The following is a 26,829-nucleotide window of genomic DNA, read 5'->3' on the forward strand; positions in this document are numbered from 1 at the left end:
CTCTCTGCCACAGACTCTTCCTGCTCACTAAACCCTGTTGCCTCTTCATTTTCCGACATCTCCTCCTCCTCCTCCTCCTCCTCCTCCTCCTCCTCCTCCTCCTCCTCCTCCCAGTCTGCTCTCTCTTCTCCCTCTGACCACTCATCTCCATCCCACCCCCAATCCCCTGGCTCTGAGACTTCTTCCCCTGGGGGCTCCCTTGGGGGTTCCTCAACTGCTGCCTCCCCCCACTCCTCTACATTTAGCCAGCCCAGGACACAGGAGCAGAGCCCAAGAGCCCTGAATACAGCGAGGGACATGAGGAAGGGGACTCTCAGCATTTTAAGAAACTGCACTTCCTGATTTTCAATTTTTTTTTTTTTAGGTTGGGGAGGGAGGCTGTGTCCATTACAATGATGATTAAACCTTACATGTTTTTAGAAAGATGCAACGAAGAGTTACCTGCCTTGAGGTGCAGAAGAGGGGGGGTCTGGTCAAAAAGAAGAAAGGGTTGGGGCAGTTTTATTTGAGTATGTTTTAAGAGCGCATCCTACCTTTAGACACTGTATGTAAATTCTGCCCCTGCTTGTCATTGAAGTCAGAGGTTTTCAACCTTTTTGAGTCCACAGCTCCTTTGACCAAGTACCTTCTTTCTGCAGCTCCTCTGTGGGGCTCAGGAGCCCAGCTATGTCACCCCTTGCCTGCAGAGCTGGCAGCCTCTCACCAACAGCAAGGGCTGGCGGTCTGGCTGGCTGGGCTCCCTCGCCCACTTGCCTGCTTACTCTGAGGCCCCTTTCAGCTCCTCGAAACTGGCCAGCCCCAGAGGCACCTTTCACTTGGGGAGCTTGTAGCCAGGGATGCAGCAACAAACAGCTGTGCAAGGCTTTGAAGGAGGGAGGGAAGGAAGAGGGATGGAGGCCAGTGTTGCCCACGGCACCCGTGACCTTCATTCAAGGCACCCCAGGGTGCCACGGCACATTGGTTGAAAACCACTGATTTAAGTAAATCATAACCAGATTCCCCTTATGTGTCTAAATTCCCCACCCACTTCCCCCCTCCCGCAAGCTGCACATTACAATGGTACCTTGGTTTACAAACATAATCCGCTCCAGAGGTCCGGTTGTAAACCAAAACAGGTTGTAACCCAAGGCGCGCTTTTGCCAATGTGGCCTCCCCCCCCCCCCCAATGGTTGTAATTCAAAAAAAGGACATGCACTTCCGGGTTTGACGTGGTTGTAATCCAAAGCGGTTGCAAACCAAGGTACCAATGTATCAGCTTTCCAACAAAATGGTTTCTCTTCTCAGATTGGAGGCAGCCTCCCCGCTCCTTCTCCCCAACCTGTGGAAGGACCAGACACAAATTCCTCGCCTCTTGATCCCTCAGCAAACCTTTATTTTCTTTCCCCTTCTCTCTCCCCCCTCCGAAGTTTTTTTAGGGGTGAGAGACTTTTCCTCACGCTCATGTCTGGAAATCACCTGGGGGGGGGGGGGACTGCTGAGATTTCTTGTTGGTGTTGCTGGGAGAGGAAAGGGGGGGGTAGTTGGGAGAGGAAAGTGAGGGGGGCAAAAACCTTTGAAACAAACAAGTCGGGGGGGGGGCACAGAGCAGGGTTCAGATTGGAATGTTGGCCCGAAGTTGGGTCCTTTCTCTCCCCCCCCCCCCACCATCTTCCCTTCAGGGAGGGAATAAGGGAAAGAATGGAATGGGAGCCCTTTTCCTTCTGATCCTGGCATCCAAGGTGAGGGAAGAGCCCGGACACGAGGGGAGGGGTTAATGAATGAGGTCTCCACCCCCCTCTCTCTCTCCCTCCCTCCCTCCCTGTTGGGTATGCGGGCGAAGAGCAGCCTGGAAGAGAGGGTTATGTGCACCAGTGGAGAGATTGGGGATCGCGGGGCGGGGGGGGGGGGAGGAAGGTGGGCTGTGGGCTTTGTGTGCATGTGTGTGTGTGAGAGTGTATAGGATCTCCAACACCTCCGGCTCTGAGACCAGAAAGTTATCATTGTGGAACAAATCCGTATGATACGGTTTGTACGTTCCATTTAGGCCTATCTGTGTATTGTTTTGCAACTGAATTACATTAAAAAACACGCCTGCCAACTCACATCAAAATGTCATTTTCTTTGCTGATACCGTTTATTAAGAAATAATAAATTAAATATTGGCTTTTCTGTGAAAGAATTCATTACAAGGGAAAGTGTGTGAGGAATTGAATGGGTGGAAGAGAGAGGGAAAGCAGAGCTAATTTGTCCGTGGCCTGGGGGGCGCAATCTGGACGGTTCTGCCAGGGGCGCCAGATCACCTAGCTAAGGCTCTGCCTGATTCCAAAGAGTTCCCCCCCCCCACTCTGCCAAACCCCCAAAAGGGAAAGAGGCAGGAGGCGAGAGGAGCAGGAGGGCAGCCTCGTAGCAGCTGCAGAGGGATATGTCGAATGAACACGCGTCACGGTTCGAAGGGGAGACCCGCGTTGATTTCAGAGCAGTTACTTACAACTCTTAGAGCAGCACCAGCTCTGCTTGCTCCCTGGTGATGGCATGTTATTTATTCCCTTTGCAGCGGCAAAGAAGGGCAGCCTTCTTCAACATCATTAAGAGTAAAAATAAACGATTCTGCTGCCCCCCGCCTAGCAATGAGCTCAGAGTCTCCTTTAACGCAGACACACTCAGAAAAAAACAAGAGCCCAGGAGAATTGCTCACCTCCTTACCTGCTGCCAGCCCGAATTTTTTGCAGTAAAGCTCAGTTCCCTCTTCGGAGGCTTTGCTTGCTGGTCTCTTAGGCTTTTCTCCGGCCAACTCTCTTCCTTCCTCTCGCTTTTATTCCCACTCCCTTCCGGTCGTCGCACTACAAAAAGCAAAGAAGTAAGCGAAAGTAGGAGCGAGGACGAGATTGCAACGCAGAGCGAGAGCCGAATTCCCCGCTAGAGGGAGCTCCAAGCAGCCTGATTGACAGCGGTGCTGCTGCCTTTAAATGGGAAAGTCCCAAAGGCTCACTCGTGAAACTTGAAGCATCCGAGATGGTTAATCCTTTACCTCTGCGGTAGTTGCCTCTGTGCCAGCTCCCGCGTTTTCTGCAATTAAGCCCCACATGGCACTGATTTCAAGGGGTTGATCTAGATGACCCTTGGGGTCCCTTCTAACTCTACAATTCTCTGATCCCGTTACTTCCCAGAGTCCAGCTCTCCTCCTACTGCAGTGTAGATTGGAGTCTTTGCAAAGGACAGTAGAAATTTCAGGGGCAGCGCGAAATGTTTTGGCACCAGCAAAGAAGCAGGACGGGTCCTATCGCTTGTCTCAACTGCTTTGAGGTTTATTGCAATTAAGCAGGACATAAATGCTGCAAAATAAACAGTGTTGTTCCATCATGCTTTATTCGTAGCGTGGATGCTTGCGGCTCATGATCTCGTTGATGTAACAGTGGCAACATTTGTACCATGATGTATTTATTGCTTTAAAAACCCATTACAACAAAGGTGGTCTCTAACATCGATGGTGACAAAGCTTTGTGTACTCTCTGGCCCCTATTAACCAGTGCAAATGAGGACAATCATGCAGGCAGGATAAAATCTGCCACTCACTCCTGATATTTGGGTAGATCTTCTGTAATTCAGAGCAGGGCTTTTGGTGTGACTTCCCCTGTTCTGTAGAATAGCTTTCCTGCAGAGATACAACAGGAACCCGCTACCCATAATTTCTGGAAAGAACTGAAGATGTTTTCATTCTGACAAGTTTTCCCAGGTGGATGAATAGGTTGCTGCCATGAGTGTCTATTTAGTATTGTTTGAAAACATATTTACATATCATACCCAGCTGATATGGAGATGTGAAGAGCTGAACTTAAATATTGGAAAAATGAGAAACTGAGAGAAACTGAAAATAGTAAATTTGCCCACGTCCTGCAGGAGATCTCCCCCTATGCTGAAAGAAATTCTTGCTGACATTCCCCCTTCTACACAAATATTAAAGGGGCAGGAGTCCCTGTCCTCTTTTTCAACTCATCTCCCCCACATCTCCTCTAAAATCTGCTCTGGAAGGTTGCTCCCAGCTGGGAAGGTGTGCACATCATTTGCTTGGTTGAGGAGAAAACATGATGCAGACAGTGATGTTGAAGCTGGAAGCTCCTCATATCCTTCAGATGTTGACAAGCTGGAATGTGTACAAAGGAGGGCGACCAATCAAAGCTCTGGAAACCAAGCCTTATGAGGAACAGTTGAAGGAGCTGGGTAAGTTTAGCCTGGAAAAGAGGAGATTGAGAGGAGATACAATAGCCATCTTCAAATATCTTGAAGGATGTCACACAGTAGAGGGAATAAGCTTGTTTTCTTCTGCTCCGGAGGGTAGGGCTTCAAATTACAAAATTGCACATGAGGAAGAAATAGTTTATTTTTTAGAAAAGTTCTAATATTCTGCAGGCTTTAGAGCCCACATGACAAGCTGGCTTTGCAAACCAGGCAGGCAGGAAGGACACCAAACTCCCTCAGAGTGATCCTAGACTGACAGCAAAGCCTGTGTCTTATCTGACACCCTCAGCCTTAGGGGACATCATTCAGGGGGGCACCAGGCACGGGTTCGTTCAAGGGTTTCTACAGCCTCACGCAGAGAGACTCGCCTTCCCTTCCCCCAGCTGGTCCTCCAGCTTCCTGCAGCCTTGGGAGCTGGACCTCTTCACAACCCCCGCCCTCCGACTCTGTTGCTGATTATTTATTTATCCTGCTTAATCTTAGGAAGGGGAAGGGAGCTGCAGCTTTTTGTTATCTTGGAGCAGAAATTACATCCTGTTTCCAAGTTTTCCTCTCCCCCGCGCTTGACCAGTACACAGCTCTGCTCAAACAGGTGATTTCTGAGAAAAGGAAACCTAAATGAGTTCACCCTAGTTCCTCCCCCTTGTAAATAATTTCTTGGACTGTGCTGGGTCATGACAGAGAGCAAAAGGAAGCAGAAATTTCTCCAGCCTGAAAGCAGAGGAGGAGAATGCAAAGGAGGTTTTCCCCAACAGTCAAAAGAACGAATTTGTTTGGAGTCTTTGTATCATTTCATCCCATTCCCCTGAGTTTTGATGCAGTGTGATCCCCACATGACTGGCTCCAAAGGGCAGAAAAACTGAAGCATATGGAGTGGTGTGGGGTAAAAACAGGAGCCCTATGCCTAGGATACCAGAGTTATGGCTTTCCCAAAAGAATTCTAGGTATGGTAGTTAGTTAAAGGTGCTGAGAGTTGTTAGGAGGCCCCTATTCCCTTCACAGAAGTACAATTCTCAAAAGTGATGTAGCAACCTCTTTAATCAGAAGTGCCTGGGCACCAATTTTGCGTGCAGAGCTGAGCCGTGATGGGTGAAAGAGGGAGAGGAGCTGGGGAGCACGAGAATGACTTGCGCACAGTTATAGGAGCCAGCTCCCAGGGGCCGAGATATGGAAATATTGGAGGGGGGCTGCTCCCCACACGGTGATGGGCATTGCCATTCAAATGGGGTGTGCATGCCACATCCTGTGATCTAAGAGGTGAGGCAGGGCTTACCTGCCTCCCCTCATATTTTAAGTTGGCACCCCAGCACACAGTCCTGTTACCTCTGCTGCTTGGCTCCCTCTCCATCCCCAAGCCCAGCAGCAGCCGTGTTCCTGCTACAAGGGCAAGGGCAATGCCCATCAACTTTTTTGGGAGGGGGTGCCCCTCTAATATGATATTTGGAGGAGAAACACATGTAGACTCCTAACTCTGTGGTTAAAGTGGTTATCAGAGGCTGTCACAGGGGGAGGGGCCTGCTCTGAAGCATGCTGGGCAAGTGTAAACCCCATGAGACCCCCCAGTGTGCCCCCCCCAGCATTTTCTCCCTAGGGGAGGGGGGATACGGGCAGCTCCTCCTATTCAGCAAGAGGCTACTGCAGAGACATTCGCTCTCTCCCAGTGTTTTGCATTGCTTGCTTTTACGAATGTAATTGAGCATCAAACTCTGCCCTCAGCATGGCAACCCCAAATTTCCAGAGCTTGTTTCCGTGAGTTCATTACTGAGGTAGACACCATGTTTCCTTCCATCTCGTCCGGCTGTATACTTGAGCTGCCTTCTTTCACTGCTCCAGTTGATTCATGTTTGAGAGACTCCCTTGCATGGCAGCCAACTCCTAGAGGCTGTTTCATATATGTTGGAAAGGTGCCCAGGCTGGCTGGCGCAACCCAGTCAGATGGGCAGGGTACAAATAATAAAATGCTGTCATTGTTGTTGTTCTGAGTCATTTTGGATGGTGTTTGGGTTGTTGTTGATTGAATTTATATACCGCCCTATACTCGGGGGTCTCAGGGCATTTCACAGAATAAAATCAAGATATAAAACCACAAGATACCAAATAAAAATAAAACAACAGAACAATACCCGCCCCCCAAAAAACACATTTAAAAAGGGCATAGGATGTAAATCGGACCAGCCAAAGACCTGGTTGAAAAGGAATGTTTTTGCCTGGTGCCTAAAGGTGTATAATGAAGGCGCCAGGCGAACTTCCCTGGGGAGAGCATTCCACAGACGGGGAGCCACTGCAGAGGAGGCCCGTTCTAGTGTTGCCACACTCCAAACCTCTTGAGGAGGGGGCACACGATGGAGGGTCTCGGAAGATGATCTCAGGGTCCGGGTAGGTTCATATGTTGTTGTGACTAAAAATATATAAATTGTTTTTAAAGATGGGTTGGTTGGCCTGATCTGGTGTGATCTGGGATTGCCTCAACATAATCTGACCCAATCCTATGTTGCTACAAATTGGCCCAGTCCAATTCATTAATTGGATTCAGCTGGATCTGATGCACAGCCCAAGTGAAACGTGTTCTTAAATAAACTGAAATTTTTCTTAGCTCTAGAGCCCCTGCTGCCATATTGTCCCAAGTCTCTTTCTCAGTTGCCGTAATTCTCCTCATGAAGTTCCATTCTCAGCGCCACAGAAACTTCAACATGGAAAATAAGTCCCTTGCAGTTTGCTCTCAGCTGTTCAGTAAGTCAAAGCTGTGTTGTAAATCAGATGGTGTTGGGCACAGTCTGAGAAGCTTCTGCTCAGACCCACCCACGAAAATATCAAATAAGTATGGAGGAAAGTAAACCCACTTAACTTCCTCCACAAAGATCCCCTGGATTTAGGTAGGCTCAATCCAATTTGTAGGGTCTCCTAGGCCTGCAAATTTCACCCACTTTGTCCAAAAGGGGATTATTTGATTCCTCATTATAATGAATGGGGACATAAAGGGATGAACATGAATGGGAATTAGTTCTTTTACAGACATGTTGAATGTGAACTAGTTCCAAGCTCTGATATGGACAGAGACCTGATTTGAAGTCTTGTTTGTTCTGATGTTGTCATCTCTGGTTTCTTTGTTTTCTCAAAAACCAAGAAACAAAAAAAAAGGAAAATAAAAAGCACATATCCCTGAAAAACAAAACAAAAACAAAGGAAGAATAAGAAGCACTGATCTGGAGTTATTTGTGGCAGGAGGACAGCCAAAACTCCCTCTCCTCCAACTATGTTGAAGATGAACCAGTCTTTCTCTGTTTCATAGCATCCTAAAATACAAGGAAATTTGTGGGTATGTGTATGCTTATTTCCAGAGAAAAAAAACCCTCCCCAAAGGCTCCGGCTTCCCCTACCAACCCAGCTGGTGAAGTAAAGAAAAGATTAATCATTACAACAAGGAGACTGAGGGAAAACAGGCTTCTGGTTCAGGTTAGGACACCTAAATTTGGACCGTTGCCTATAGCTTTCCATTGCCTGGATTAAATGATTTTTTAAAACAAAAATTAGAACAATTGTGGAAATCATTGCAGTAGGGAGGATTCAGGAAAAAAACATTTCTTATAATTTTAATATTTATTATTTCATTGAGATTAAGTCAATAAGGGAAAAGGAAGTAATAGAAATCAAAGGAGGAAGAGAATACATTAAAACATTTTTAAAAGCAGCAATAACAAAATAACCACAAAATATACTAAAGGCTACAAAACTATGCATGGATAAGCATGTCTCGCAGGATCCCACCCAAGATGATATCTGTGTTAGATCTTGTTTAATTTCAACTGCTTCAGATTTTTATATCTTCTCATTGAGATCAGCAACTTTTTGATCCAGGGCTGTAATTTTAAGATTCACCTTTGCTAAATTATCTTTCAGACATTAATTCTGCATCACAATTAAATTAAGTGTATCAGCAATAGAACTCTTTGAAGCCATTTCTCTTCTCTTCTTTTCTCCATTCTTTATGTTTTCCTGCTGCAAATTTGCTGCATGTCGGAGGGGGAGACATCAGTCATTTTAACACAGACAGGTAGGATATAAGAAACCTCTAAACTGGATAAAAATTGTCCAGGCAGGCTACTGATTAAGTGCTGTTACAATAGGGCTTCCATATGTCTGGGATTCGTCCATTGGAAGTAGTGTCCAGGCAGAATTCTTGAAAAATGGTAAAAATGTTTGTGAAATGTCAGAAGTGTTGATTTTTGGGGGTAGATTTCCTTTAAAATAGCTCAAGAACTTCTTTTGTTTTGGGGAGATTTTGCCAAAAAAAGCTCATCAGCTTTGCACTCCCCATGTCTATAATTTTGCCCCCCCCCCCAATAAGCGAAAAGCTCAACAACTTTTGTCTCCAGATTTTACCTTTTCAAATGTGGCAACCCTAAGAGTGCTGAGCTGAAGACTAATAAAGGAAGCATGCTAGGATGCCATGTTGCAAGACCGGATGTAGAACTTGTGAAGAAAGCAATTGGTTGATGCTGTCGTAGAAAGATTAGATTATGCATGTTGCACCTGGATGTCTCTTCCCAGGTAGATGTATTGGCTGTTTACTTGCGTCTCTTGGGCTCAGCAGCCTTTGCCAGAACTTTCTCTGCATCTTTCACAGCGTTTTCCAGGAAATTCTTCAGCAAGTAGAATGTGGTAGCAAAAGAACTGCCCCCACCATAGAGAGACCCCAACACAGGTATGAAACCCACAGCCAGCTCTACCGCTGTGATTGCTCCCCAAATTGCTGACCTCTTCAAGATATCCATGACGAATTCTGTCGTGATCTTACCGGTGCTTGGGGTATGTTCAATAACAGATTTCAACTCCTCAACAGGTTTCCCCACACGATTTGCTAGTATATTGAGGGAATCTTCATCCAAACCAAAAACTTTGCAGATATCCCTCATTGTCGAAACCACAATGCCAATGTCACAACCAAGCGCGAGGAATGGGAGAGGAATCAACCCAACAGAACAACTCACCAGGGCTTTTTTCCATATCAGGCTCTCCATAGCAGCCTTTTTCTTTTTAATGCTATCTTTTGTTAAAATTGGAAGAGACATAATTAAAACATCTCTCTTGATTTCATCCTGTTCCTTTTCAAAGGTCTTTTGAAGCAGGGGGAAATCATACTTGCTCAAATCCCACTTTGACATCAGAAAGACCCTTGGAGAAGACTCACCTAATGCCTTCAAATTATCATAGCTATCTTTCCGTATAATGTCAAGTGTCTTCTTCTCAGCCTGCATCATCTCATCGGTGTCCTCCACATTTATGCTTTTTGACCGCCTGTAGTTATCTATATCAATATCCACTTTGCTGCGCACATAGTAGAATTTCTTCTTATTTTTACGGATCTCGAGAGCCAAATTGGTTTCATGTATAGTGAAGCGATCTGAGGCGATGATGATGAAAAAATCATACTTGCTGAAATTGACCGTCTTTAGGTATTCCTCTGCATTAAATTCATGTTTTCCAAGTCCTGGTAGATCCCAAATTTTGACTTTGGGGAATGCAGGGTGTGTATATTCTTGTGGCACCATTGTTGCTTCTGTCAGCCCAGTCTTAGCTGCACCCTCTTCATCATCTTTCATTCCTCGCAGGGCATTGACAAAAGATGATTTCCCGACACCAGATCTTCCTGTGACGGCAATTTCCAACGTGGCATTATTTAATAAAATTGACTGCTCTTTAGCTTCAGCTGAAACAGCTTCAAATGTTTTTCCCTTGAAAGCAGACTTCACTTGATCAAGGTCTTTTGTTAAGGTTTCTTTCGTTAAGGCACGATCCATGACAGTGATTCCTTGTGGCTCAGTTTATCTGAGAAAGAGAAGAAAACTATAATAGTTAAATGATAGCCTTCAACACTCTTTTATGGACATATTTACAATCCATGGTTTATGGGGGGGGGGGAATCAATTTACATAGGACATATATCTAAGACCAGTGGGTTGTTTGAGCAGCAGTTGGTATTTCAATAAAGTGAAGTATTGTGCCTATTGTCAATCTCTCAGAAATCTCTATGTGCATGCATTCACACATAACCCTTAGAACATGTTTATGTGCCATGTGGATCTTTTTTGAACTCAAATTATTCCTTCCTCTAGAGATGTGTCTAAAGGAAGCATTTACACCCCACTAAAGATTCCCTTTTTTTGGCTAAAACTTTGGATAAAACACTTCATAAATAAATAAGTCAATGCACTGTGCATATCCCTAGTATATTCTGGCCAAGTCTTGCCCTGCCACTTTTACAAAAGTCACCAGTAAAAAAAAGAATATTTTTAGAAATGTCATCAAGGGGGAGGTAAAAAAAAAGGAGTCAGAGGGTCGAAATAAGTGATGCAGAAAGAGCCCAGAAATATTCTTAAAGGTCATTAATACTGGGGAAAATATCCACATTGGGTTCTTGTCAACTAACTTTTATTCAGCAATGACTCAATGAAATTAATAACATGCCTAAGGTCCATTAATTTTAATAGATTTACTCTGAGTAAATGTTAGTTGAAGACAACCCATTATCAGCAACATTATCTTGTCCTGAAAGCTATATAATTATAACAAATAAATAAATGAAATACAACTAAAAGAAAAAAGAGCATAAAATCCGTTTTAGAATTAAAGACATCCGAGGACCTAACTGCATGATACCTAAGTGTGGGGTGTTAACAGTGGAGTTTTGTTGGTTCGTCTGTCTCTCTGTCTGTCTTAATTGATATGGGGAGGTGATTTTGCAGCAGGACTAAGGTGCATGGAGAAGGGAAGTTTCATATTTCGTACCATTCATGGAAGGATACGGAAAGCCCCGACAGGGTGACTTGGGAAAGTCGTTGAAACATAGTACTGTAGAGTTGGAAGGGACCCTGAGGATCATCTAGTCCAACCCCCTGCAATGCAGGAATATGCAGCTGGTCCATACAGGGATCAAACCTGCAACCTTGGTGTTATCAGCACCATGGTCTAACCCACTGAGCTATCCAGGCTCATCAGGCAGCACCAACCCAGAACCGAGAGAACCTTCAGCATCTTGAACCTCCAGCCCTGCCTTGAACCCTTGCCATGCAGTTTCTCTAATCAGAAGTAGCTCACAGATGCCATTTTTGCACGTCAGCAAGTGCTGGGGCGCAGCTGTGGTCCTGCTGCTTTCTTTCAGAAATAATACCCATCAAAGGGGGGGGGGGCTGTGCAGAGGGATATATTCAATTAACACGCGAAAGGGAGACCGGTCGCATTGGCTTCAGGGCAGTTACTTAAAACTCTAAAAGTAGCACTAGCTACTTGTGGCATGTTATTTATTCCCTTTGACGCGGAGAAGAAGGGCAGCCTTCTAGAACATCATTGCTGGTAATAATATTATTGTTTACAATACGATATGATCAGTGCTTTTTTCTGGGGGGATGCAGGGGTACACGTACCCCTAAACCTTTTGTTGTTACCACCTCCGATGGCGGCTTCCTTTCTTTCCCAGAAAAGAATAAGGAAGATGTTAGTGCACACAACCTCATGCCAATGTGGAAGTTACTGTGAGCTGTCAGCTGTGTAATATGAGGTAATGCATGTTCTTTGCACTTCTGTCCATTTATTGTAGTTATTTTCCCCGACTTGAACATTAAAATGGTGGTTTTGGTTCTTCAAATGAGAGTACCCCTAAACATTTTTAAAGAAAAAAACCACTGGATATACTATAGCTATCACAATAGCTATAATATAATTAATATAAAAACAATAAAAAGATAAAAAATAACAATTAAAAAAGAGAAAAGGTTAAAAAAGAATCGTTCTTCTGCCTGCACCAAGCAAAGAGCTCAGAGTCTCCTTTAACGCAAACAAGCTCAAAAAGAAACAGAAATCATGAGAAAAGATCAACTCCTTACCTGCTGGCGCACTGATATTTTGTAGCCAAGCTCAGTCGTCTTCTCGGAGGTTTCGCTTCTCCTCTTCTCTCCCTCTGCCTCCCTTTTATACCCTCGCCCTCCTGACCCTCACACTACTAAAAGCAAAAAAGAAAGCGAAGGTAACCAGCGAGGATGAGATGAGCCCGTTTGCCAGCTGGGATGCTGCCTTTTCTGGGAAGTCCCAAAGGATCACCTGTGGAAGCATCCCATGGAAGTAATCCTTTACCTCTGCTGTTGTTGCCTCTGTGCCAGTCTCAGCAGCACCTGAGCTGTCGGCACTTAAGCCGCCTGGCATTGATGGAAGAGGGCTACCGAGAACCCGGCCTTCCTACTACTGCAGTGTAGAATATTTGCAAAGGAGCTACAAATTTCCCAGTTTTTTTAACCTTCTAGTTAATCAGGTGCATTCATTTCAGCCGGTGTGCTCTGAGCATGAGTAATGTTGGATAAAATCCATAGGCTGTGGTGTAAATGGCAAGCTGGGGGAGCAGAGCAGCGCTATGAGGAGAATTCGGCTGATCAGGACACGTGGTGTCCATGGTTGCACAACCAGACCAGCATGTGCAGTACATCAGATGCGCACTGGGCACAGACTTATTAATATAAGAATGCAATGACAACAAGGTTCTGCCTCATGTCTGAAGTGTGTCAAGTTTTCTTCCAACGCTCTCTAGACTTATCCTGTTATTTGCATTAAAATAGACCGGGGGGGGCAGTGAAAGGATTGCATTAGCATGTGCAGAGACACACTGTTCTGCTTAGGGAGCCTTTCAACACTACCTTGTCTGCTGAGGGCCTCTTGCACATCATTTGTCACGTGACCCATTTGCATTGCAGAAAATTCTGAGAATGGAAAATCATCATGGAAAGGTCTTACCCAAATACCTTCAATGCAGAGGAAGTCCTTGAAAAGATGAGGAATGACATCAAGAAGCAGCTTGAGAAGTGCTTCAGGAACACCATCCCTCAAGTCCTTTTGATCTCATCCTGGGACCTTGGCTTCCCCCGACTGGTGGAGACCTTGGAGAAAGATCTGCCCTGCCTGAAGAGACTTGCATTCCTGCTCAGCCTTCCCAACTTTTCTCCTTGCCTGAGCCAAAAGAGCCTCTCAGAGGGGAGGTTGAAGACTTGTAGACTGCTGGTTTTGGGAGACTTCAGCATCCATGCCAAGGTGACAAGCTCTGGGGTGGCTTAGGACCTCATAGTTGCCATGAAAACCATGGGGCTGTCCCAACATGTCAACAGCCCAACCCATGTGGTAGGCCACACTCTGGACCTTGTTTTCTCAACTGGGCAAGAAGAGCGTGATCTGAAAGTGGGGCATAGCGACATCAGTCCCTTGTCATGGTCAGATCACTTCCTGTTGAGATTTAGGCTTTCAGCACCTTTTCCCCTCTGCAGAGCTGAGGGACCTAATAGGATGGTCTGCCCTCAGAGATGGCTGCCATACTACCAAAATAGAAAGGGGATAGGTGCATTGGGTTCAGCTTAGGGCGACCTCATTTAGGTTTCGTTTTCTCAGAAATCACCTGTTTGAGCAGGGCTGTGTGCTAATCAAGCTTGGGGGAGAGGAAAACTTGGAAACCGGATGTAATTTCTGCTCCAAGATAACAAAAAGCCACGACTACATTCTGCTTTCCAAGATTAAGCAGGGTAAATAAGTAATTTATTGCATTTATTGCTCTGTTGCTGAGCAATACATGATTGCACCATTTTATTACCTTTTTGATCATATCTCAGTGTCTGAAAGATGCATAGTGATAGCAGCATTCTGCCATAGGGAATTTTATTAGCGTCAGTTGTTTCTGAACTATTATCGCAGTAAAGTGTGTCAAAAGATTTCAGATTAAAATTGCCACTGCTGACACTCAGAGTGTGGGACAAGAGATTCCCGCTGCAGACACTTCTCAGTTGTCTTTGCAGATGGAAATGCTACTTGCCTGACTGGTCTGCAAGGAAACTGAGTTGGGGGATGTGTGTGGAAAGAGCTTCAGCTCCCAGGGCTGCAGGAAGCTGGAGGACCAGCTGGGGAAAAGGAAGGCGAGAAACTCTTGAAGGGAGCAGTGCCAGGGGGCCCCTGCATGATGTCCCCTAAGGCTGAGGGTGTCAGATAAGACACTGGCTTTGCTGTCCGTCTAGGATCCATCTGAGGAGAGTCTGGTGTCTTTCCTGCCTGCCTGGTTTGCAAAGCCAGCGTGGCGTGCAGGCTCTAAACCCGCTCTGCACCCTGCAGAATGTTATAACTTTTCTCAAAAATATACTATTTCTTCCTCATGTTCAATCTTGTAATTTGAATCTTGTAATAGTTCAGGCCCTACCCTTTGGAGAAGAAGAAAACAAGCTTATTCCTTCTTCCATGTGACAACCCTTCAGTAATTTGAAGATGGTTATTGTATCTCTTCTCAATCTCCTCTTTTCTGGGATACACATACCCAGCTCCTTCAACGGTTCCTCATAAGGCTTGGTTCCCAGAGCTTTGATCATCTTGGTCGCCCTCCTCTGAGAATGGAAAAGCATCATAAGGGATGTTATATTGGTTCACATGCTCAGACCTGTCAGGTTTCACTGTCAAGGTCCATAGGCTGGGAATGTGCATAAACTCAAAGATAGACTGTGCCTTGTTGTAGCTGTGCAATGAAGATCAGCAGTGATGACATGTATCACTGGTTTTGATCTTGAAAAGACATACATACTTCTGATGGGAGACCCAAAACAGAGACTGAAAACCCCCATGTAGTTTAAAATCACCAAGGTACATTGAGCTTGTCTCTGACAAAAGCCTAATAAACTGGTACAGGCATGTATTTCTAACTAAATGCTCTGCTGCTGATTATTTGCAACTTTTTATCCTGCATAACCTTGAAAGGGAAAGTAGCTTTGGGTTTTTATTATATTGGAGCAGAAATTACATGCTGTTTACAAGTTTTCCTCTCAGCCTCCCCTGCCCAGCACACAGCTCTGCTCAAACAGGTGATTTCTGAGAAAACGAAAGGTAAATGGGGTCGCTATAGGTATTCCTTCTTGTAAATCATTTCTTGGACTGTGCTGGGTCATGACACAGAGCAAAAGCTAGCAGTGTGAGGCTCACACTTCATCAAAACTCAGGAGGAATATGATGATATGATACAAAGACTTTAAACAAATTACATAATTTATAAATAAAAGCACTACTGACTCAACAGATTTCTTTCATCGCTTCCATTCCTGTTCATCTAGAATTGACCTCTTCTACATTCATCTTCCACACCCATTTTTAAAATTATATTACAGTGGTACCTCGGGTTAAGAACTTAATTCTTTCTGGAGGTCTGTTCTTAACCTGTTCTTAACCTGAAACTGTTCTTAACCTGAAGCACCACTTCAGCTAATGGGGCTTCCTGCTGTCGCTGCACCGCCGCTGCACGATTTCTGTTCTCATCCTGAAGCAAAGTTCTTAACCCAAGGTAATATTTCTGGGTTAGCAGAGTCTGTAACCTGAAGCGTATGTAACCTGAAGCGTATGTAATCTGAGGTACCACTGTATTAATACTAATACTCCAGAGGGAGTCTGTTCCACTGTCAAAGAGCTCTCGCTCTCAGAAAGTTCTTCCTCGTGTTTAGTCAGAATCTCTTTCCTTGTAGCTTGAAGCTGTTTGTCCAGGTCTGACCATCTGGAGCAGGAGAAAGCAAACTTGCACCGCCCTCCATATGGCAACCCTTGATGGCGATCATATCTCAGAGTCCAAAAGTCCCATAGTGATAGGCGAATTCTGCCACTGGGAGTTTTATTAGCGCAAACAGTTTCTGAACTCTTATCGCAAAACACTGTGTACACACTGTGTACAATACACTCAGATTAAAATTGCCACTACTGGCACTGTGGGCTGGATAGGAAAAGATCCTGCTGCAGCCGCTTCTCAGCTGGCTTTGCAGATCCAGCTGCTTCCTGCCTGTCCGGTCTGCAGGGGGTGGGGAAGAGCAACAGCTCCCCAGGCTGCAGGAAGCTGGAGGACAAGCTGGGGGAATGGAAGGCGAGCCTCTCTGCGTATGGCTGTAGAAACCCTGGAGTGTAGCAGCGCCATGATCCCTTGCATCATCTCCTTCTCAGGTAGAGGATGGCGGAGGAGACAAAGGCTTTGCTGTCCATCTAGGAACACTCTGTGGGGGGGTTGGTGTCCTGCCTGCCTGCCCGGTCTGCAAAGCCAGCTTCTTGCTCTAACGTCGCTCTGCACCCTGCAGAATGTTAGAACTTTTCTGAAAAAGAAACTATTTCCTCTAAGATGTCCTAAACCCCCACAGCTTTAAAGCCCTTGCACTTTATGCAGCCTATCAATGTAAGAATGCAAAAGTCGACAAAGAAGCCATCAAGGAATAATATTTCTATGCTGCCTTTCAGCTCTAAAAGGAGCCCCACCTAATTAATTCTGACTGTTTCTTTCTTTGCTCACTTCCCCATATTTCAGCCATTCCTGCTATGAATTCAGCAGTGAACGGTTGCTTGAAAGGACAACAATCAAATATACAGTGAGTGGAACCTTGGTTCTTGAACTTAATCCATTCCGGGTGTGTGTTCGATTCCCGAAACCATTCAAAAACCAAGGCATGGCATCTGATTGGCTGCAGGAGCCTCCTACACTCAAGCAGAAGCCATGTTGGACGTTCAACTTCTGAAAAACGTTCGCAAGCCGGAACACTTACTTCCGGGTTTGCAGAGTTCAGGAGCCAATTTGTTTGACAACTAAGCTGTTCGGAAACCAAGGCACCCCTGTATATCAGAGTTTCTCCAGGAGAAACCCTTACCAGGACAGGAAGTCCAATTTATGCAGTTTGAAAGCATCTCATCAAAGCATTGCAGCCATTTCAGGGGGTTTAGGCAGGAAAACTGAGAGGCAGATGAAGCTGTATAGGAATTTCAAGAGCATTTGTTGAAGCTATTTACTTAAGGCTTTGTAATAACTATAATGTTGCCTGCACCCCAATTTCTGTTTGGTAAGAGATTCCTGGGGTTCCAGTGCTTACCCAGAACATGGTTTCCTTGGAATGCTCAATGGAGTTAAACATTAATGTGAGTAGTTTGAACTGGGCCTGGAACTGAACTGGCAACCAATCCAGCTGTTTTAAAAGAGGAGTTAGATGCAGAAGGCATTAACTGCTGCAATATTTCTGTTCTTGTTTAGGTGTGATAAATCTCAGAGAAGAGCAGCCATGGCTTGCAAGAGCAGCAAACAAGACACATTAGCTCATATGAATCAGCCATCTGGCAAATGTACCCTTGATACCACCACCATAGGGGACTCAGGTGTCGGCAAATCATCCCTGGTCAATGCCCTGCGAAATATGGCAGACGGTGAGGGTGGTGCAGCTGCGGTCGATGTGATAAAAGGTACTAGGGAACCAATGGGGTACTTGTACCCCCAATATCCAGATGTAACTCTTTGGGATCTACCAGCTAAAGCCAAACTTTATTCAATTACATATCTTCACCTCAATACGAAAGCAAACATGTTTAATGTTTCTTTTTTCTGTGCTATTGTGGCTGTACCCTTATACAAGGATGCAGAGACCATACCTGCCCTCACCTTCCTCTTAATAGCAGTATTGTGGGGAGAGGGATTATCATCAGAATCATGGGATGGGGAGGGAAAGTGTCAAACTCTCCTTGGCCTGCAAATCCCTTCTGGGCTGTTGAGCTGACTGGGGAAGCGCTGAGAGTGCAGAAAAAGAGGCTGGACAGCAGAAGGTAACAGTTAGAAATCGAGAAATCGTAAAATTCGAGCATCCATTTCCCCCCTGAACAAAGCAAAACTGTCACACTGCCCACTCTCCTCGCCCCCTTTTACTTAAAAAATGCTTTCCTGACACCTTCTTTTCTCCCTTGGTTTGAGGGTCATCTCTCAAAGGGAGACATTCTGGGTTAGGTGGCCGGGGAGAGTTGCCTGGACCACAGGGGCTAGAAATTATTTTAAAACATAGTTAAAAGTTTGAGATTAATAAAGTTAAGGACTTGCACACCATTTTGAACTTTTTGTTATGGCATTCTTTAAAACTTTAAAACATGAGTCTCGCTTCCTTGTTCTGTCTGAGGATAGTAGAGCCTACAGACTATTTGGGCTATGAGGGATTTTGTGAGCTTGGGTTTTGCACGTGTGGTTCTGCTTTTTTGGTTAAAACACTGGAACATAATGGTCACGGCCCACTGCAGCAGTTCAGGAAGATGCATGGCTGGTAGTTGACACTTTATTGGCAAGACAAACGCCGACAGCAGCTCCCACAGGGTGACTTCTGCATGGAAGCCACTGCTGCTCATTCATCTTCAAGCCCCTCCTGGTACTAGGAGATGGTGGAGCAGTGGAAGGCAGGGAGTCAATTGGCCCATCCATTGCCTGAACAGTTTCTTCTTACTTCACCGCATCCTGCCCTAACTCACAAGAGACTGTGATCTACTCACAGTTAAAAACCGGCATTGATCTACCCCCCCTTTTGGGGGGGGTTTCAGGTCAAAGTTGTTGAGCTTATTTGAGGGGAGCCAGTGATCTACCACAGACGTCCAGTGATCTACCGGTAGATCACGATCTACATGTTGGACGTGCCTGCTGTATAATGTTTTATTATGTTTTTATATTTGTTGGTAACTGCCCAGAGTGGCTTGGGCAACCCAGTAAAATTGTGGGGCTAAAAATAGTAAAATTATCATTATGGAACGGGACGTCCCTGTTTTCATCAGAGAAATGTTGAAGGGTATGCAAAGGGTCTCATGGCATCTTAAAAGAGGAGAGTGACTAGTGGGGATCCTCAAGAGGCACAGTCCGGGATAGCCGCCACCACTGAGCTTCCCCCAATACTCACACCCTCAGCACCTTCTACCTGAGGCAGCTGCTTCACACTGGCTAATAGTAGAGCTGGCCTTGTTGGACTAGACCAAGAAAATGGCAACACCCAGTGACAGAACATGGAGCAAGCCTTCCTGAAGATAAAATAGAGGTTGGGTGGCTTTGTGGAGCCCCCTGCTCAAGCAGCCAGTCCTTCAAATGTCATCATGCTGGGGGTAGCACTAACATTGATCTATGGGCCTGATCTATGCAGACCTAAATGAATTTGTGTGAAGGCCAGGGCTGTAGAGTTAAGGGAGTGAATGCCACATGAAATGCCATTCCCTCACTGAAACAGGCTGCATCATTTTGACGCCTCCCCCCCCAATGAAATAAATGGTTGAAATTCCCCATTGTCAACCACGAATAGAGTGGTAAATTGTGGGTGGGGTGGTTTAGTTCTGTCCTAATCCCACGGTATAGTAGTATTTCACCTCAGTCTTCCCAAAGCAAGTAATGCTTCAGAGGTTTTGGACTACAACTCCCATCAGCTCTAGCCAGCATGGCCAATGAACACCAAAACATCAGGAAGGCATCAGTTTGAGGAAGGCTGTAGGGATCTTCCAGGTGTCCTTTTTATTGAGCATTCATATGTGAGCTCATATTGGGGTGATTATACACAATCCTACTTTCAATACCCTTTGCATCTGCAAATGTTTTGGCATGGTCATACTGCTTCATTTGCAATAGGCATGTGTCCATAGTTTCCTGCTAAAGCCAGTGTGGTGTAGTGGTTAAGAGCGATAGACTCGTAATCTGGGAACTGGGTTCGCGTCTCCGCTCCTCCACATGCAGCTGCTGGGTGACCTTGGGCCAGTCACACTTCTCTGAAGTCTCTCAGCCCCACTCACCTCACAGAGTGTTTGTTGTGGGGGAGGAAGGGAAAGGAGAATGTTAGCCGCTTTGAGACTCCTTCGGGTAGTGATAAAGAGGGATATCAAATCCAAACTCTTCTTCTTCCTCTTCTTCTGCAACTTTTTCGTAGCACAAATGTTGATGGGTGTGTATGTTGCCCACTTTTGTCACACTACAGCGCAAGAGTGACCTTCCAGATGGCAATAATAACTGAGTGACATTGGGGAAGTGTTGCAGAACTATTAATAGAGTGGAATGGTATGTGGATGGCCCACTGTAAACCCCCCCCCCCCACTCATGCATTATTACTGTGTCGATGACATGTTGTCTCAAGGCAAACCTAAAAAAAAAATGTAGTATAAACACTGACAACTGGGAAACACTGGCCTGTGAGCGCTCCAGTTGGAGAACAGCCTTTACCAAAGGTGTCATGGGCTTTGAAGACACTGGAACTCAGGACGCAAGGGAGAAACATGCTAGGAGGAAAGCACGCTTGGCAAATCCACACCGTGATTAACTCCCTCCGGGAAACCAATGTCCCCACTGTGGAAGGCCGTGTGGATCCAGAAGTGGCCTCCACGGTCATTTACGGACTCACTGTTAAAACCATGTTTATGGAAGACAACCTTACTCAGCCCAGAGTGATTGCCAAAGAAGGAGGGGGGTCTAGATAAGTCACAATATTTCTCATTTATGAGACTTTCATGGAAAACTGAAAGCTGATTAGTAAGGGTGGCCAGGAGATTAATTTAACCAATTAGTTTATTTCATGAAAACTTATAGAGCACTTGATTCTAATAAAACCTCAAAGCGGTTTGCAAAGAGATAAAACAATAAAACCAGGAAACAATTACAGTCATGCTTTAAGATATGCAAGAGTTAAAATACTAAAACAGACTAAAATTACCTCAACTTTATATTTAACAAATGTGGAGGCTCCTGTCTAGCTGAATGCCCTCCTTCAGTTTGAGGGTGTATGAGGGAAATAACATTCTGAAATAGATGTTGCATGGGACTTGTGATAGAGAGCTAACTCTTGTTCCTAAAGAAAAATAGCAAATGCAGCAGAGAGAGAGAGAGAGAGAGAGAGAGAGAGAGAGAGAAGGAGAGAAAGTGAATGCTGCAGCCTGCATAAATTATAACTTGAGACCATCCTTGCAAGCAGGTTCACACAGGTCACTAGTTTTTTCTAGTCTGACATCACATACAGAGCAATTCATTAGTGGACTGAAAGAAGTATGAATAGGGGGGGCCACCAGGGGGCGCATTGGAAGATGGCCGACAATAACATCTCTCCAACCCACATGAGATAATTAAGAGGCTGATATGGGAGTATGCAGCCTCCCTGCCCCCCCCAAGGGAATGGGGGGGGGGACTGCCTTGCCAGCTGTGTCCATAATTCACCCCCAGATTCGAAAGAAGGGGGTATGGGCACTTGGGACGAAGCCCTCGAGTGAGGCCGGCTCTCCCAGACGCTCTCTCTAATTCGCGCACTGGTTCGCATTAGCTCAAAATATATAATTGGAAATATATAATTGGAAAGAAGCTAATGCACATACATCAAGTGAAGATCGGGAGTAAAGACTGCTGATTAATGGATCTCTGTGAGTGGAGCGACGGGCTGAACAATAAATCAAGTGAGGCATCATCATTAAGAGACTGGTACGTTGGAGTGAAGCGGAAAGGGGGGGAAGGAAAAAACTTTTCTTTTATCTTATGTGAGTGCCAATGACCCTCCCCTCCAGAGAGAAGAATCGTTGCAAATTATTAATCACAAGCAGGAGATCAAGAACTGTGTGGAAATTAACTGGTAGAAACATTGGGGTGGACTGGTATGGAAAGTTTTATGACGCAGTTACAAATGGTGTTTCGCTAAGACAGGCTTGCCTATAGAAAGACGGGGGGGGGGGGGGAGGACCAGGGTCATCGGAATGTGAATGTATGCTTATTGGAATGTGATCTTGACCTGGCAGTGCCCTCTGAGATATGTTTGGCAAGCCTGGGGAAATCAACGGACAGATGGAGGGAATGTTCTTTACGGAGGTGTGGAAATGGCGTCTGTTCTTCATGTGATATGATTTTTTGAGAGTGTAAAACCCACACAGAGCATGTTTGTTTTCAACCCGCTTGTGAAGATTATCAGAGATCGCAAAGAAAGGAATATATGATAACAACAAGAAGATGAGGAAAGTAACAAAGAGACTATCTGGCAGAACTGGATAGAATTGTTTAATTAAAGCAGCAACATGAGTGATGTTTGGACCCCTTTCGGAGCTTGATGTATGGGTACCCCCAACAAAAATTTAAAAATCTGGCTGTATAATTTGGAATTAATGTGATTTTGAATTAATGTGATTTGATTGGCCTGTTAATAAAAATTATATTTAAAAAAGAAAGAAAGAAGTATGAATAGGAAAACGTCCATTTGTCCCCAAGTCTGCTTTTGGCATTGGTCTTAATTCTTATACATTGGATAGAGATACTAATTTTAAAAAGTAACTGAAGGGCTATTATGCTGAAATTCAGATTATTTCACTTAGGGTTTTTTTAAAAAACGAGACGCCTAAGATTTATGGAATTTTAAAAATAAAAAACCTGATCATCTGATTATTATTATTTTAATTTTTTTGGTGGTGGTTTTTTTAAAAATGGAAACGTATAATTCACCAGACACTATATATCAAGCCCTTAGTCATCATGGCACATCTGCTTGCTGCTAAATTGACTTTTTCCCCTCTGCCTCAAGAGCTTTGGACAAAAGCCTCTTGGTGTCATCAGCAGCACCCGATATGCATTTCTGCAGCATGAAGTAGGTGCGAGGAAGCGAAATCCCTCCGGACAGAAGGCAGCCAAAGATGGGGAAATGCTCCCAGCGGTGATATTCATAAGCCATCACTGAGAGTCCCACCAAGTCTGGCAGCACCCATAAAATGGCAGAGACCATTCCCAGGGACTGCATTGCTGCTTTAAGGGCTGTGCTTGACTTTTCAACTCGCTGGGCCAGAGATGCAAGAGATCGATCGTCCAGGCCAAAGGCTAGGAAGCACCAGGAGCGGAACTTACTAAACAGAAATATGGGAAGAAGGAAGGGAACTGGGCTTCCAAGAGCGACCAGCAAACAAAGCCTTTTGGTCCAAACCTTCTCCTTCACAGTGGTTTTCTTTTTCTCTAAGATAGGCAGACAGATGCTAGGGAAGCGGAGCAGAAAGGCTTGCCTCTTCAGCCTCAAGAGATCGTTCTTCAGCGTTTCCTGCAGGAGGGGGAAGTCAAAGCAGTCAGCTTCCCAGTTGGAGACGATGAAGACTTGTGGGTCCCTCACTCCTTCTCTTACCAAGCACTCTTTGCAGTCCTCCTGGATGTGCAAGAGGACCTTCTTCTCACTGTAGTCAGATGGCTGTTGCCTCTTGGCGGCCGACAGGTCCAGGTCTGCTTTGGTGCGCACAAAGTAGAAGCTCTTGCCCATATCTTGGATCTCACGGACCAGGTCAGAATGGGTGGAGCGGAAGCGCTGGGAGCCGACGATGACGAAGAAATCAAAGTGATTCAAATCGACCTTCTTCTCAAATTTGTCCTCCCCAAAAGTTGCCATTCCCCTTCCGGGGTGGTCCCAAAGGATCACTTGCGGAAGTGTCGGGTGTGGGTAATCCTTGACTTGCACAGTCGTCATCTGTATGCCAGTCGCAGCGGCACGTGGGTCATCGGCCCGAAGACCCAGCATGGCATTGATGAAGGAGGACTTCCCGGAGCCGGGCTCTCCTACTACGGCAATGTGGAGCGGAGTGCTGTTGAAAAAGGGCAGTGGTTTTGCCAGGACGTGCGACACAGCGCCTGCCAATTGGCCCTGAGAAATGGCTACCTCGAAGTCTTCCACCATTGTGGATCTTGGTGCGCTGAAGAGAAAAGAAGCAGGAAAATGTTAAGCGACCGGCCTAATTAGAAGCATTCATTAGTGGCATGCCCTCCGTAAAATTTCCAGCGTCGCCAATATTATTATCATTTGCCAAGCAACAAAGCTTTACAGGTAGAAGGTATGAATCCCATCACATCCCATAATTCAGAAGTGAGCGCAAGGATAAAGTGCCCAAAGGTCATGGGACGCCAGGAGCTGGAGTTGCCGAACAATAAAACACCCATTGTCAGTTAAGTTAACTCTTTACTCAAAGAAAACCAAACAGTGCGGGCTGAGTCAACACAGCAACTCTTCCCATGATCTCTTGCCCCAATGAAGCTGTTGTGAGGACATCCCCCACTCTCTAAGGCTCCTTCTTCCCCAGCAACCTGAATTTCTTTTGTCTTGTCTCTCATTGCTCTTCCCTCTTCATTCCTCTTCATGTTCTGGGAGACCGGGGGGACGGAAACTGGTTGCACCACAAGGGGGAGATTCCCTGTCTCTACTCTGCCTCTTGACCCCCCTCCAGTTCTGCCTCTGATTCTGGACCGCTCTCTGCCACAGACTCTTCCTGCTCACTAAACCCTGTTGCCTCTTCAGCTTCTGACATCTCCTCCTCCTCCCAGTCTGCTCTCTCTTCTCCCTCTGACCACTCATCTTCCATCCAGCACCAGTCCCCTGGCTCTGAGACTTCTTCCCCTGGGGGTTTCCTTGGGGGTTCCCCAACTGGTGCCTTCCACCACTCCTCTGCATCCAGCCAACCCAGGACACAGGAGCAGAGCCCAAGAGCCCTGAATACAGAGAGGGACATGAGGAAGGGGACTCTCAGCATTTTAAGAAAGTGCACTTCCTGATTTTTGATATATATATATTTTTAGGTTGGGGAGGGAGGCTGTACATTGATGATTAAACCTTAAGTATTTTTAGAAAGATGCAACAAAGAGTTATCAGTCTGAAGGTGCAGAAGAGGGGGGTCTGGTCAAAAGGAAGAAGGGGTTGGAGCAGTTTTATTTAAGTATTTTTTAAGAGTGCACCCTTCCTTTAGACACTGTATGTAAATTCTGCCCCTGCTTGTCATTGAAGTCAGAGGTTTTCAACCTTTTTGTGTCCATGGCTCCCTTGACCAAGTACCTTCTTTCTGCGGCACCCCTGTGGGGCTCAGGAGCCCAGCTATGTCACCCCTTGCCTGCAGAGCTGGCAGCTTCTCACCCTATTTTGAAAACACCCTCCCTTGTGGAGTCTTCCCTCCTCTCCCTTTTTCAAACAGCCCCCCCCCCTTGTGAAGTCTTTCCTCAGCCTCATCTCCCCTCTCCTTGGGAGTCCTCTGGCAGCCACTGCTGCTGCCTGTCCTCTCTGAGCTGTCACCCCCCTGCCTTCAAGAGAGGTGCCTCCTCACACTGCCCCACAGGGATCTGGGACTTGTCTGTCCATTCTCAGCAGCAAGGGCTGGTGGTCTGGCTGGGCTCCCTCGCCCCCTTGCCTGCTTACTCTGAGGCCCCTTTCAGCTCCTGGAAACCAGCACCCCCTGGCCAGCCCCAGAGGCACCATTCGCCTGGGGATCTTGTAGCCTGGGCTGCTGCAACAAATAGCTGTGCAAGCCTTTGGGGGAGGGAGGGAAAGAAGAGGGATGGAGGTCAATGTTGCCCATGGCACCCCCGACCAGCATTCAAGGCACCCCAGGGTGCCACGGCACACTGGTTGAAAACCATTGATTTAAGTATTTAATAACCTCATACGCCTAATGTGTCTGAATTCCCCCACTCACTTCCCTCCCTCCCCCAATGTGCACATTACCAGCTTTCCAAAAGAATGGTCTCTGTTCTCAGATTCGGGAAAGTCTCCCCCTCCTTCTCCCCAACCTGTGGAAGGACCCGACACAAATTCCTCACCTCTTTACCCCTCAGCAAACCTTTATTTCCCCCCCTTCTCTCTTCCCTTCTCCGAAGAAGTCACTTGGAGGGCTGCTGATATTTTGTGTTGGTGTTGCTGAGAGAAAAAAGGGGGGGAGAGTTGCATGAGGAAAGTGAGGGGGCAAGAAACCCTCTAAACAAACGGGGGGTGGGGTGGCGAAGTGCAGAGCAGGTTCCGGATTGGAAAGTTGGCCCAAAACTGGTCCTACCATCTTCCCTTAAGGGAGGGAGAGAGTGGGATGGGAGTTATTTTCCTTCTTATCCTGGCATCCAAGGTGAGGGAGGAGTCAGGAAACGAGCGGGAGGGGCTAATGAACAAGGTCTCCCTCTCTCTCTCTCCCCCTCCCTCCCTGCTCCAGGTGTGTGTTGGGTAGGCAGGTGAGGAGCAGCCTGGAAGGGAGGGCTGTGTGCACCAGTGGAGAGATCTGGGATTGCCAGGTTGGGGGGGGGGGGCAAGGGAGGTGGGCTGTGAGCTCTCTCTCTCTCTCTGTGTGTGTGTGTGTTTGTTTTTGTGTGTGTGTGTGTGTGTGTGTGTGTGTGAGAGAGAGAGAGAGAGAGAGAGAGAGAGAGAGAGAGAGAGAGCTCTGAGACCAGAAAGTTATCCTTGTGAAACAAATCAGTATGATATGGTTTGTATGTCTGTGTATTGTTTTACAATTGAATTACATTTAAAAAAACTGTCAAGTCAAATCAAAATGTCATTTTCTTTCCTGAAACCTTTTATCAAGAAATAATAAATTTAATACTGGATTTTCTGTGAAATTATTCATTACAAGGGGAAGTGCGTGAGGAATTGAATAGGTGGAGGGGGGATTGGAGGAGAGACGGAAAGAAGAGCTAATTTGTCCGTGGCCTGGGGGCGCAATCTGGACGGATCTGCCAGGGGCGCCAGATCACCTAGCTAAGGCTCTGCCTGCTTCCGAAGAGCTCCCCCCCCCCACTCTGCCAAACCCCCAAAAGTGAAAGAGGCAGGAGGCGAGAGGAACAGGAGGGCAGCCTCGTAGCAGCTGCAGAGGGAGATGATAAATGAACACGCGTCACGGCTCGAAAGAGAGAGCCGCGTTGATTACAGAGCAGTTACTTATAACTCTTACATAGAACACCAGCTCTGCTTGCTCCCTGGTGATGGCATGTAATTTATTCCCTTTGCAGCGGCGAAGAAGGGCAGCCTTCTCCAACATCATTTTTCATAAGAGTAAAAATAAACGATT

The 26,829-nt window shown here is 46.0% G+C and overlaps 3 protein-coding genes across 7 annotated transcripts in view; all 3 read right to left on the reverse strand.

Annotated features, from left to right (window-relative positions):
- The window catches only part of LOC310684498 (interferon-inducible GTPase 5-like), a 55,996-nt gene that overhangs the window by 28,712 nt on the left and 455 nt on the right, over window positions 1–26,829 (reverse strand). For 2 of the 3 annotated variants that reach the window (XM_083455739.1, XM_083455738.1), the window contains exon 2: window positions 2,675–2,819. The gene's annotated coding sequence lies outside the window, so the exon portion shown is untranslated. The remainder of the gene's footprint in view (window positions 1–2,674; window positions 2,820–26,829) is intronic. The other variant, XM_083455737.1, reaches the window with a different exon arrangement.
- Window positions 7,794–26,829, reverse strand: part of LOC310684471 (interferon-inducible GTPase 5-like) — a 30,628-nt gene continuing 11,592 nt past the window's right edge. The window contains exon 2 of the mRNA XM_083455679.1: window positions 7,794–10,041. Within this exon, the coding sequence (XP_083311805.1) occupies window positions 8,781–10,013 (1,233 nt within the window). The 5' untranslated portion in view covers window positions 10,014–10,041 and the 3' untranslated portion in view covers window positions 7,794–8,780. The remainder of the gene's footprint in view (window positions 10,042–26,829) is intronic.
- Window positions 22,442–26,829, reverse strand: part of LOC310684499 (interferon-inducible GTPase 5-like) — a 38,331-nt gene continuing 33,943 nt past the window's right edge. For 2 of the 3 annotated variants that reach the window (XM_083455741.1, XM_083455743.1), the window contains exon 2: window positions 22,442–23,709. In XM_083455741.1, the coding sequence (XP_083311867.1) occupies window positions 22,536–23,693 (1,158 nt within the window). In that variant the 5' untranslated portion in view covers window positions 23,694–23,709 and the 3' untranslated portion in view covers window positions 22,442–22,535. The remainder of the gene's footprint in view (window positions 23,710–26,829) is intronic. The other variant, XM_083455742.1, reaches the window with a different exon arrangement.

This window comes from Podarcis tiliguerta (genome assembly GCF_965153285.1).
Source record: "Podarcis tiliguerta genome assembly, chromosome: 8".
In the NCBI taxonomy this organism is placed as follows: Eukaryota; Metazoa; Chordata; class Lepidosauria; order Squamata; family Lacertidae; genus Podarcis; species Podarcis tiliguerta.